This window comes from Spinacia oleracea, chromosome 1, assembly GCF_020520425.1.
Source record: "Spinacia oleracea cultivar Varoflay chromosome 1, BTI_SOV_V1, whole genome shotgun sequence".
NCBI classification, from domain to species: Eukaryota; Viridiplantae; Streptophyta; class Magnoliopsida; order Caryophyllales; family Amaranthaceae; genus Spinacia; species Spinacia oleracea.
Window position 1 is genome coordinate 80,706,859 of NC_079487.1, and position 13,946 is coordinate 80,720,804.

The 13,946-nt window shown below is 36.5% G+C and overlaps 1 protein-coding gene across 1 annotated transcript; it reads right to left on the reverse strand.

Annotated features, from left to right (window-relative positions):
• Positions 1-1,068: 1,068 nt before the first annotated feature.
• Positions 1,069-13,661, reverse strand: LOC110775012 (carbon catabolite repressor protein 4 homolog 3). The gene is made up of 16 exons (XM_021979617.2): positions 13,441-13,661; positions 13,034-13,364; positions 11,066-11,229; positions 10,051-10,116; positions 9,295-9,347; positions 9,034-9,115; positions 8,868-8,914; positions 6,401-6,482; positions 5,462-5,554; positions 5,351-5,383; positions 5,174-5,265; positions 4,366-5,090; positions 4,130-4,269; positions 2,766-2,851; positions 2,514-2,598; positions 1,069-1,524 (listed from the first exon to the last, which is right to left on the reverse strand). The coding sequence occupies exons 1-16, from the start codon at positions 13,540-13,542 to the stop codon at positions 1,462-1,464; spliced, it is 2,244 nt and encodes a 747-aa protein (XP_021835309.2). The 5' UTR covers positions 13,543-13,661; the 3' UTR covers positions 1,069-1,461.
• Positions 13,662-13,946: the final 285 nt, after the last annotated feature.

Here is a 13,946-nt window from a genome sequence, read left to right on the forward strand (position 1 = left end):
CAAAAAATTCATTGAATAAATCAGATATGGTGGGTCTTCTCAATCGAAGATTGAGGGTGAAGAAGCTCCACCACCGCAATTGAGGCAATTACATCGCAGGGTCCACCACCACCGTCGCAGCCTCCTCTACCACCACCGTCGCAAGCTTCTGTATGCGTTTGTCTTAGCCTGCGTTTTTCGCATCTCCTCAAAATTCAGATCTATGAAAGAAATCCCAAACAAAACTTTTGGGGTTTTTTTTAAATTGAGGCAATTAATTTTTTGGGTTTAACTAATATAATTAAGTATACACTGGATTAAATTAATATGATGGTGAGGAAGATGAGAGATGCGTTTTAATGGTGAAGAAGAAGAAGAAGAGAAGAAGAAACGCAATAGAAGGAAGAAGAAGAAATGCAATAGAAGGAAGTTCAAGAATGTTTATTTTTTTTTATTTTTTTTGTAAAATTTGGGTTTAATTAGAGAAGATCCCAAAAAAGAGTTTTGGGTTTCTTTTTTGGGTTTGTTTTAAAAATAATAGTAGTTAATTATTTTTTTGGGGGTTTAATTAATATAATTAAGTTTTAATATTAGGATTAGGAGAGAAAATGGTTGAGTAAGGGCAAAAAAGTAAATTCACGCTAACAGAGAGTTAACGGAATGGACGGAAAATGCTCATTAAGGGCATTTGGTGTTATTGTTTTAAACCTCGGGGGTATTTGGTGCATTCTAGAAACATTAGGGGTATTTGGTGCATTAACGCAAACCTCGGGGTCATTTCATGAAAAATCCGTTTAATTTATGTATTCAAATTTCAAAAGTTTCCTCTATTTAAATCATATATATTCTCTCTAAAATCACAAGCTCAATAATATTAGAACCTAAAAAGATAGACTAATTAAATAACTAATATATAACCGCTCGTTCTTTGAACGGGCTCAAAAACTAGTTATAGTTTCCAAAGTGCATCCAAACAGCATCTACTAAATGACCCCCAAGTAAGTACTTCGTATTATTTAAGGGTGAATGTTTCCTTCGTCACTCGTAACTTAAAGTTACTCTCACACTAAGAAATTATCAATAACACAATTTCGTAGGTATTGGGACTTTATCTTATATCCCATTGCAACGAGCTCTTATACCTCATACGTAGTATTAAAACAATTACAAGGAATAATTTCATCGCCTCCATCCAAAAAAAGTGGGAGACTTCATCAGATGCCAAAAAATAAACAAAAATGTACAAACTTTATAATGTATCAGCTGAAAAAAAAACCGATTCTCTATTTTATAAAATATTGAATAAATCAGCTTTCCCTTCAATCCCATCATCACTTTAGGATGCGAAACGGGCGCAAGAGGATATCCTCGCATCCAAAACATGTCACAGGTTGAGTATAATTGGGTTTCAAACTCCTCACTAGGGGTAACAACTTACTGGAAGTACCCCAGATGTCAGCTACTCAGCCTCAACATTATCAATCATTTCGTTTTTCTAGTGAATGCCAATTCTGAAGCCAAAGCAATATGATCACTTCCCCATTTCTGATTAAAATTCACAAAAAAAACTATAAATATCAAGCATCTGCAAATATTTATGACTAAAAAACAACTTCAGAAAAGAAAACAAGGCAAACACTCGTTAAAAAGATAAATACAGATTTGTTAAGTCTGGTTTACGTAAACAAGAGCGGGCATACCCTAAAAAGCTAAAAACCTCCAACAAATTCCGGTGGTTGTCCAATTTTCTTTGAGAGGTTGGAGGGAGTGGGTGTGGTGAAACAGGAGATTATCAAACACCACAACTGTTCAGAAGAATTATGTACGAACAAGTGAAGGTAAAAGAACTTCTTTGCAATGATACAAGGCAGTACATCGACAATCCTTCCCCCCACCCCCCACCCCCCCCCCCCCCCCCCCCCCGGGCGATCTATGAACAATGAAACGTGGAAAAAGATTCTCTTGGAGAGTCATTTGTTCAATTGTATTGGGCTCTTATTTTTTGGATGTTTCAGTTTAAAGATGGAAAACTGAGGAAAAGAAATGAAAAAGATCCTAGTTAATGAAAAGTGTTTCAAGAGCATGAGGAGATATTAAGAACTGTACCTACAGATTGCAGAAGCATGAAAACCCCCATATTCATAATGTTTACAAGTGGTGGTACATACACTGTGGTTGCTTCTCAAATATATCTCCAATATTGGTTCAGACTTGAAACTAACCTAGCATATCAGTCTTTTTAGAGACTAAATATCAACTATCGAGATCACTACAGAAAATATTTGAAAGTAAATCGATTATATCCATCAATTTGGGTGTATCTTTTCAACCAAAATAAACCATTCTGAACTTGTTGGTACTAACCGGCACCTATTGTTGTTATGAATTGAGCTTGGGTCACCCTTATTGGAAGTTCCACAAACTTATTTGAACGCTCTGGCTCTTATCTAGTTATCTGAATTTATTTCTCCAGAAAAATGTTTTAACAAGGCGATGAGAACAGAGTGTAACATGCATATTACCAGGAAACATACCTTTGTTGGATATCCTCCACTACGTTGCATTGCATCTTTTGGAATTGGAGCAAGAACTTTAGTAGTGCAGAGACCTTCAGATCGCCTGTATGCCACAGAAGCAAAATCACTCGAACAGCTTAAACTATGGGAGCAGGAAATTATGTTTTGAACAAGAAGCCCAAAAGGTGAACAAATTATGGTGTTGCAACTTGCAAGTCATGCATCAAACAAAAGGACAAACAAACAAGACAGTACAAAAGTTATGCTTACCATATGTAATCAACAGTTCCCATAAAACAGGTGTTATAACTAGTCACCAGTGGCTCCCCATTTGAGTCTCTTGTCCCAGAAGAATCCTAGAAAACCCAAACAGAAATCATTTGACGCCCAACTCAAACGATATGCCGTATAAGGGACCACAACAAGAACATCAATTTCAGCAACAGCAAGTATGAATCCTACCCTCCTCAGGGACCGGAGAGGTGAAGACATTTTGAGCTAACACACTTAATCAATCAGCCAACTAACAAGTTCAAGTTTACAAGCATGATGAGACCACACGAACTTCTCAAGATTGATGAGGTGCAATAAAACATTACACAGAAAACCCAACCACCCACGGAACTAATAAGAAGATTCTTGCATTAGTAAACATTGAAATGCATACAAAGAACTTTCAAAACAAGGTTTCTTTTCGACCAGGAAAACAAGAGAATGAAGTGTTTAATCAGCAACATGACACGAAAAATTCCCTTCATCCAGTGGATACAAGCCACTATTTGTGAAACAGAGTCTCACAAAATATTAGGTAGAATGGCTTGATAAAAAATTAAAAACTATTTCAATATGTTCATGTAACCAACATTTAAGTTAAGTAAGCCCAAGCAAGTGAGCATAATTTAATTTCCTGAAAGAAAAACATGAAAGCGATCACAAGCATTGTTGTTAGAATCGCGATCCGGATCGTAGGATCGTACGATCCTACGATCCATTTTTTGCAAAACGATCCAGATCGCAAGCAGAATCGCAGGGATGGTGTGATCGTAGCAGGATCGGTCAGGATCGTAGCAGGATCGGTGGGATCGTATAGGATCGTAGCAGGATCGGTGGGATCGTATAGGATCGGTGGGATCGTAATAGGATCGTAAGATCCTACTTTTCACTATAGGTGCAGGATCGGAGCAGGATCGTACAGGATCGTGCAGGATCGGTCGATCCTACTTTTTACTTGTTAAAATGATCCCTAAAGCAACTAACTTTCTCTTTAAGCCTAAAAATTGATAAGCCAACTTCATAAACGAAGAAAAATCTCTTTTCTAATCTGTATAACTATTAAAAAGCCATATTGGCTTTAAAACATCAGTATTATGTGAGAAAAAATATGTATTTAGCATCCATGTTGTTTGAAAGATATGTATTTATTCATTTAGCAGCTTTTTTCGTACTCCTTTTTACAATTTTGTAGGATCTTACGATCCTACGATCCGATTCTACCGATTCGATCCTACCCCTCCTCACCGATCCAAGGTGGGATCCCGATCCTAACAACGATCAAGTACCACTAGCCATTTCCAGACCCACTTGTCCATTTGTTAGAAATAAAGATAAAACCAGAAGCCTAAAGCCAAACCTACCACCACTTCTGTGTATGCGCTCCTGAGCTTTAAAGGGTGTTCAAGAATTGGACTATTGGCATTTCCAGCGGCAGCAGCTATCTCCATTGGTGTCCATAAAGATGGATCATAAGTTGGTGTGTCCACATCAACTGTCTCAACTTCACGAACCAAATCAAATGTAATTGTAAAAACATGCTGTGAGGAAGTTAAAATCTTTAATTAAAGAAGTCTTCCAGAGGGAATTACAATCTTACCAACATTGGGAGGAGACTCATCACCACCATTGCTTAAATCAGAGAATGATTCATCAACATCTTCACCAAAGTCTTCACCTTCTAAATTTTCATCAATTTCACTGAGTGATGGCTCAATAACCTTTACATCTATACCATGGGTTGAAGCTGAAGATGTGTTTAGATCACTGACTTCAAATGTACTTGCTGGACTAGGCTCACTGATAGCACCTAGCTCGCTTACTTCAACTACATTCGGGGAAGACAGAACGGAGTTGTCTGGCTGAAACATCTCTTTTTCCACGACGTTCTTTTCAGAATTATCAGAAACAGAGGACAATATATCACTATTGTCCATATAGCTACTATCTCCAGTGTTGTCCCTAAACTCTATTGGAACTTCTTTTACTTCCTGACCATTAAGCGGCAAACCAGAGAAAATAATATTTTCAGTCGAAGGCACTGAAGCAGATTGAGGACCTATCAGTGTCTCGTTGAACAACTGATCAGAAAATTTAGCTGACGTAATCTCATCTGTAATCATATCAGTGTTATTCCCAAATGAGTTTACCGGTACATCCTGCAAAGAATCAACAAGAGGAGGTTTCTGCGGGCTAACAGCTGTTTGAAATTTCTCAGAAATGTTTTCCAAGTCATTCTTATTTTCAAGGGAATCCTTCTGCTTACTGTCAATACTAGTGTTCTGGACAGTTGCTGGACTAGCGATATCACCAGCTGGCTGTACCCTAAGAAAATGGACAAGCATTGTAGATCCATACCTAAAGAATAGAGAGAAGACTTAATTCAGAAGATATGAAGGGGAAAATACCAGGGTTGAGGGCTATATTGTCTGAGAGGGGGGTAAATTACAGCCGAGTCTTGTCCTGAAACCTTGTCTCTATCTACTTCTGATATGTCTAGCTGCCAAGTCATATATTTGATCACTTAACAGCCACTGGAAGAGTGAAACTAGTCATTCCAGAGAATAAGAAGGCCCTAGCCTTACCTTCTGCTCAGATATGAAGTTGTATAATGGACTCTGCCAAAAAGAAGAGACTTAGTTGTTAAAACAACAGCAAAAAAGTTTCTTAAGAATGGAAAATGATAATCTATATACCATTGGGGTGCAATTAAAATCACCACATAGGACTACTGGAGCATCATCCCACGTCCTTGATACTGCTTGAGCCCTTTCAAGAAGTATCCTGACCTACAACAGAAATCAAAAGATTTTTTAGCCAAACAAGTATTAAAAGCCAAGATCATCATCTTTTTCATACATCAACAGATAGAACATTCCAGTTAGCAAGGTCTTTTCCATTTACATACACAATGGAACAAGCAAAATTTAGTCCTTCGGTAGTAGCAATTAAATGCAAATTTTAAATCTGGTCAACATGTAACACAAAGGCATGGACAGAAGAGTTAGGCATCCCAGAATAGCAGCACTGTGCTACCAGCAATTTGGTTGCTAAGCATGACAAGACAAAAGATAATTGCAGAGTGCAAACACCAGATTTTGACATAGTTGTGCAATTAATTTTTATAAAACAATGCAATTCAAAAGCCAAGGTTGATTTAATTCCTTGATAAAAGTTGTGCTTGCCATGCCATAACCATGTAAATTTTAACAGCCATCAAGTACATACAGCCCATAAAAGCTGAATATATCTGACATATTACCAGTCAAAAAAATAGAGCGACGCCTAATGAGATTACCCTGACAAGCACTAGAAACTAATATAAAGCATGTCAACAGCATGATAAGAATATAAATTATTGTCATGATTTAGGAAATCATAACTCAGAGCCCAAATTAAGTCGTATGATAAACGCATTTTCAAAAGCCAATCCATTCTATTCCTTTCCCTTGCAAAATAGTCGGCATTTTATCATTTATTATTGTAGCAAGAAGGTGAAAAAAATCAGATTCAAATACATCTTTTACACAAGTAAAACATACGCCATAATACAGATGTGTTGCTCTTACTCAAACTGTTCAACCATAATAATTTGATAAACAAATGACCTCTGTGGACAAACTAGGTCCTGATACCTGTCCAAGCTTCATTTCTCCTCTTCTTGGATTATAAAGCACATGAATGTTACATATGACGACTCTATTAGGAGCGTTTTGGCTGCATTGATAGAATGAGATTTAAGTTGTTAGAACAACCATGTAGTAATAAAGGAATCCATAATTTCACAGTTTAGGGGGGCGGGGGGGGGGGGGGGGGGGGGGGGGGGGGGGGGAGGGGGGGTGTTAAGAAAATGGAAAGTAAATGAAAGATTCTCATGATTCCTTTTCACTCATTTGTTAGCTTTTCTAGTAGTTTAACAATAATTATACACGTCATTTGCAAGTTTACAACTATTGGAAGTCTGTCGGCTCAATCGCTTGACATAAGAATCTGGTTTGTAAATCACGTCTACATTAAAAATCTCAAAAATCGAAATTTTCATTAACTACCTGTTGTACACCGAGTTATTCAAATTACTACCTTTTATCATTTTTTTATTAAACTACCTTTTTGTGCCAAAGACAAACATTACGTTTCACTGCCTACTACCAGTTTCCATCCAAATGCCCGTCATGTGGACACTACTTTTTGCTTTCCTTTATTTGCTGCCCTTCAATTTTCTGTCTTCTCCTTCGTGTTCTTACCAATCAAGGTTGAATCCCTCCAAATCACCCGTAATCAAGAAAAATTCCAAATAGTCCGCAGGTTAAATTAGGTGAATTTCTTTAAAGGTCTTTTGCATCATTGAGATCTCAAGCAACTCTTTGAAGCTTTCTAATTTTTTTCGCTATCAATATGTAGGGTTTGCGAATTTTCAATTGAATGATGCAAATGTTCTTTGCAAAATTAGACAAATACCCTTAATTGTTGCAAATACTACCTCTGTTTCACAAAACTTGCATCATATTCCTCTTTGGCATGTTTCATAATACTTGCATCATTTCCCTTTTTAGTTACTTTTTTTGGGTGAAATGTCGTAATTACCGTTCTTTTTTCCTTTATAAAGTAGATTTTCTTTTTCAGATTTTCTCTTTCCTCTAATCACATGGGAAAAAATGTCCAACTTCAACCATTTAGCCACTCCATTGGTTATTGTGCAAAAAGAAACGACGTAAGTATGTGAAACAGAGGTAGTATATTTGAATTTTCAAAAATGGATTGCAATTTTTAGGTTGAGATGGATACTTATACGAAGTATATAATTCATCCTCCTCTTGTGCAAGAACTAACCTAGAAGCGTCATTGTGGAATTCTCAGTTTCTGGGCTGCAAATTCTATGAATATGGGACTAATGGTTACAGGCTTTTCAAGAGGATTGATGAAGAGATTATTGTTCTGAAAAGAGAGGGAAAGCTCTTTGCAAATTATGTTGACATGGTAAAAAATAATAATTGAGGTTGATGATTTGCTGGGGTAAATGAGGTGGTTTTTGAGTAAGAGAGAAGATGGAATGATGGTTTGAAGGTCAAATGCATAGCAATCAGGTCTGAATTCAAAACACGAAGGAAAGAAAAATAAATAATGCTGAAGACAGACAGAAGATCAGATCTCTGTAAATAAATGGAAGCAAGTACAATGGAGGGTGACAACTGACAAGTGAATGAGGAGAATTAGAGGGAACGAGGAATAAAACAGTGAAAGAGAAATCATGGTAAAAATGTTGTACGGAGGATTCATTGGAGGAAAGCAGAAAATGGTGTCCATGTGACGGAAACTGTTAGTAGGCAGTGAAACCTAAACTTTTGGCACATAAAAAGCTAGTTAAATAAAAACAAGTTTACAAAAGGTAGTTATTTGAAATACTCAGTGTACCAAAGGTAGTTAATGACAAATTTTCATAAATACGGAGTAGTAAATAAAAAGATTAAAAAATCCAGCGCATAGGGGGTGTTAAAAGGAAACTAGATAAGTGAAAATTGTAGAAGAGGGAAGACGAGATAAGCATAATCAGCTCACAATTGCAAATTGCAATACTTCTGTGAGCTATAAGTCTATAACCTAAGTATGGACGACCAAGGAACCAACAAAAATGGAAACCAAAGAGCCTACACTTAGGCCATGTTCTGTTCACCTTATTTCAGGAAAAGTAAGTTCAGATAAGTTCAGATAAGATAAGTTCAGGAAAAATAAGGGTTGACCAAGTACAATTCATAACTAAAATAAGTTTTGATAAGTTCTAATAAATTCAGATAAGATAAGTTCAGAAAAAATATGTGAAAATCAGGTGAATAGAACGCACCCTTAAAGAGCATCATGAATCCCATAAATAATACTTCGTAGTTTCTAACTTAGAAGGCTGAAGTACATTGCACAAACCAATCAACAAAAAGTTATAGAGGAATATTTCCAACAAATCCAAAATACTGATCAAGACATACTGAATCACTTACTCTCCTGTCAGACATCACAGGTCATCAAGTATTTTGGATCAAAGTAATATAGACTACCACCAATTGAGCAACGCTATCCCACAACACCTTATGACTTTTAAGCAAGCATTACCTTGTTGATGACGCCAACAGATTTCCACTCTGATTTGTTATCAATGACTGTAAAGTGTAAGGAAAGAGTGGAACAAAATTATAACATGAGCATGATACGGTTGACACTTCTTTTATCCCCTGAATAAATCCACAGAAAGAAGAAAGTTCCAAGATCTGCAACATACCTCTAACACACAAATTTGAGCAACGTTGTCCCGCAATCCATGTTTATTGAACTCAATGCACTCTTCATATACCAACCTGAACCTAAACCCATGATATCCAAACAAATGTCACAAGATACCCAACTCAAAGATATAATATATTTATCAGAAAAGACAGAACATAAACAAGACCAGCAAAACAATCTTGTAAACTAAGAACTAAATGAAGGTGGAATCATCACTTACATATTAAAGCAATCTGGTTTTTTAAATGCTCCTTACCTTGTCGTTCGCCAAAAGATAGCACACCCATCAACTGGATCACCAGTTCGCATCTAGTAAAATTGGCAAATAATTAGGCCTCGTCAGCATTTTCAACAAACATATGTAAAAAACCGCAACCAATTCAGGGAATTTTACAAACTACAATATTCAACCCCTGAGATCAACCTCAGTTTTATGAATAACATGACTCTCAAGAAGCAAAAGACTACCGCCAGCTCAAATCCATACATAAGTCCTGGCTATAAATAGCTTGCATTTCTTCATGATTATCAATGTAGGACATTTTATTGAAAGCCATTAATTCATTCCAAAAGCTTAGAAACTCACAAGTGGACTAGATAATACATCAAAAGGTTCTAGACTTCCAATTATCCCCCTTAACTACCACAGTCCCACGACGATTTAACACTACAAAGTTAGCACGTAACTGACAGGCAAGTCAGGAAACATGCAGAAGTCAATACCTACCATCATTTTCCTAGAAAATAAAATATCATATGAGTTATGATTTAACCATGCATAATAGAAACATGGAGGGAAGCACGACGAAATCCTCTCCCTAAATAATTATATTTTTCGAACATCTGAATTTAATGTTCAACCTTTCAAGTGAAACATGAAACTGTGTCAAAAGACTAATTATATTTATTAGCAATTTCTATTCTATTAAGATGAGAAACTCAAAGAGAGAGAAAATATAGCAATCAATAATGCAGTAGTCAATAATGAAAGTGCACTCGTGTTTGTCACAACCTTCCATATGCCGCTATACCCACGAAGCCTCAACTCCTCCTCCAAATCATGAAATTTGTCAACTTCCTGAAAAAGGATCATAAACTTCTCGATCTCAAAGGTGAAAGCAATATGAATCAGATGACAATTACAACAACTGCATGGTGGAAGCAATGAACAATTTTGTATCACATGCAAGGCCGGCTATTGGCATGTGCAAACAGATCAGGGCCCCGAATAAATTAAGAGCCCAAAGGGCCCCAAATCTGTTTTAAAAAAGCTGCCAGTAGTAAAATACGTATAAACAAAAACATGCTTACTAATATCACCAAATGGAATTTGCCTTGGTGGTATAATAAGCGGCGAAGGAGCGTGTGTTGATTTTCCTGAGACCTGCGTTGTAGCCCTATGGGAAGCTTTTGCTCGTTTCTCCTTTTGTTTTTTACCCTCTTCACTCATTTGAGTTTACATAAAAAACCATACCATATGACTTAAATCCTCAAAAGGGTGGTAAATCTTAATTAACTTTTCTATATTCTTTAGATTAAACATTAAATCTCTATACTAATCTTGTTTCAATTAATTAGCTTTAAAATAAAGCAATTGAACTTGAAAAATGGATCACTATCGAGAGTAATCTCTAAAAATGTGTACTACGAAGTATTTTATTGTTTAATGAGTTTATTTGACTTTATATACGTAACCTCATCCCTAATTTTTTAATACGCCACTAGTTATGAGATGTCATAAGCAATATAAAGTTAATACAGGTAGTAGAAAATCAGTAATTCATTATGCATGGGCCCCCCAAATTCAATACATGCACAATTGGCATAGGGGGGCCAAATTGTTTGTGATGGCCCTGGTCACATGCCTAGCATGACAATAAAAAATTAAAAGGCAGGTAAAAGCTAGTAATTGTGTGAGGAAACTAGTGAATCAATCAAGCTTTACACATGAACAACAATATTAGACTGAGTCACTGAGACAAAGCCATAAAGGGTGGACGGCCGCAAACAAGAATAGTAGAAGCGACCTGAAAACACATTATGTCTGGTGACCACAACCGAAGCTCAAAAAGTATGTTGCTCTTTCGCCACTCCCAACTCATTAATCGGCGTGGGATGTGAAAGTACAGCTTCCGATGGCTATTAGCAAGGTAATCAGCAAGTATATTATATGAGAGAACAACAAACCGTTCTGCAAAAATATTAAAAATATTAAGTAAACAACCATTGATTCAATAACCTTGCCATATTTCTAAGCCTTCTTACAAGGAGCCAAATTAACATAATGCCAACGACTGTACGCATCATCCAATGTGTCAATATGGTAAAGTGGGAAAAAAAGAAAAGGAAAAAAGGCCATTACTTTCAGACTTCCAGATAAATTTCCGTGCTTGACATATCAATGGTAAACAAACATCAGCATAAACAAAAAGTAGCGAAAAGGTAGCGAAACACTAGTGATGTTCAACTACTCTACTCATTCACGTAATCACGCTATTCAAACATGTAGAATCAGTTCTACTCTACTCTAGCCTCCCATTTGGGCTGAGGACTTGAGTTGGTTATATATGAATCGGAACTTTGATATGATATGTGTCATCACTCATTTTGCAGCAAAATTGTCATTTGCAATACAATAACTATAACTCAAGCATCCAAGATAATCCATCCCATAAGCAAACATGTTTTTCCATACTAATTCTATTTACTTTTGTGGCAACAGAAAAACCTGAGATCAGAGTCCAATTCCTTAGCACATGCTACTGCTATTTCGCATAAGGCTCCGAAATTCCTGAAAAATTATTGTTCTTTGTTTTTCTTTTCCCCTTTCTTTTAGATCTTTCTCTCACTATTACCATTCCCAATTTCCCACTAATAACACTGATATATAGCCTATTACCAAAGAAGTCGCGAAAAATAAAACCGCCTTACGTCCTTTACATATAAATAAGATAAGCTTCAAACCTTTTTGCAAAATTCACCATTAATGCCAATCTTACACAATTTTCCGATAGTATTTGACGTGGTGGGAGTAAAAATTGGATTGTCATCATGGGAACCAAGCACAATTGCACCATATTCTTATTTGACCGTACAAAATGACAATAAAATTATGGGAACAATTACTTAACAAAGTACATCCTATTATATTCTACGGAGTACTCTCTGCGTAAGACACACACACTTCAGCGCAGCTCCTTTGTTCCCCCCCCCCCCCCCCCAAGGGGTGTCCACTATACACCTTGTTGTACTATGCGCACAGAACACCACACTTATTTTTGCTCATTTTCTAGTTGGAAACTCTATCAAATGACTGAATGTGCGATAGATGAGCCTTGTGTACACTACACCCGCGTGTATAATGGAAATTGCTCCCACTTCCTCTCGTATCTTTTCCCATTTTTGGTTCCGATAGCGGTTGCCAATTTGCCACTAATCTTAATTCTTAAAAGTTAAAACAACGCATTACAAAAAAAAAAAAAGAATACACTCCCTATAAATAGATATCAGCTTTGCATAGTTTTTAATTTCATTTCAGCACAATTACCCTATCTTCATTACATTTCAGTATTTCACTATTTCAGCAATCAAAAGGTCTTGCGCGCACAAGGTGTACAATAAATTTATTGTACACAAAGATAACTTTTAAGCAGTTTTTTTTGTAACTTTGAACTATTTTTCAGTAACTTTTATATTATAAAATTAAAAACTTGATAGATAAACATTTTAAAGGGTTAAATGATTAATTTATACATTATTAGTGATTTTGAAGAAATAATTTTTATTCAAATGAAAAAATTTATCATTAAAAATTAGATAACTTTTACATATTTAAATGTAACTTTAAGCATTTTGAGTTAACTATTACTCCGGTGTACAATTTTATTGTACACCCATTATAATTAAGAATTTGTGTTCAGCAATTACTCTAATTTTAATAAAAATGAACTGCTAGCAACAATTTTTATTAAAAAATTGAATAAGTTGTAAATTACCGGAATGGGGAGGGGGTGGAAGCCTAGGAAACTCCCAAGTCCGATAATCCGCCGGCTTCGGCCGCTGGACCATAACTCCTGGTTGTTGATTGTGCCTCCGGGTGTAAGGTTGCTGTCTACCTCTGAAATTATTGCCACCACGACTACTATTTGACGGAGAATTGTAATTTTGAGAATTGCTGTTTGAGTTATTAATTGAGCGAAAATCGCCACTCTGATGTAAAGAGGAGTTGGAATCACGAGCAGGTTGAAAATGAGCTTCGCCGGAGACGGCGGAAGGACGGTCGGAGAAGCTTCGGCGGCCACGACCGCGGCCTCGGCCCCCTCGGAACTGCAGTGGAGGAGAGAGAGTTAAATAGATGATTAATAGGATGAGAAAGAAGAGAAAGAAAGAGATAGAGTGGTACCGGAGGTCGAGTAGTGGTGGACATTGTCACGGCGGAGGTGAGAGGAGCGTCTACGAAGGCGGCGGCGATACGGTGGAGAGAGAATGAAGAGGAATGTCGCATTTCTTCGTTGTTTGAGGAAAGTGTTAAAGGAGTCAGGCGGACACCGGCCTGTCAACTGATAATAGGACTGGTCGTGCTGGATTGCAAATTGGATGCTACAGTGTGTAGGATGTTCATCGTGTCTAATTTGTCATCCCAACTCAATAAAATTAGATTAATCTTTATTATTAAAGTAGAGTGATAGAGAAGTTGTTGTTGTTAAGGCTGCGTTCTCTTCATTTGATTTTCACTTATTTTTTCTGAATTTACCTTATCTGAACTTATTTGAACTTAACTGGACTTATCTGAATTTATTAGAACTTATCAAAACTTATTTTAGTTATAAATTGTACTTGGTCAACCCTTATTTTTCCTAAACTTATCTGAACTTAATTTTCCTGAAATAAGTGGAAATAAGGTGAACA

Bases quoted from the DNA above. Each gene is read 5' to 3' on its own strand.
- LOC110775012 (XM_021979617.2), bottom strand. From the start codon at position 13,542: ATGCGACATTCCTCTTCATTCTCTCTCCACCGTATCGCCGCCGCCTTC. The intron at 5,384-5,461 runs GTATATAGATTA...TCTTTTTGGCAG, and splicing joins ATTTTAATTGCACCCCAATG to AGTCCATTATACAACTTCAT. The intron at 4,270-4,365 runs GTAAGATTGTAA...TGGTTCGTGAAG, and splicing joins TGAGTCTCCTCCCAATGTTG to TTGAGACAGTTGATGTGGAC.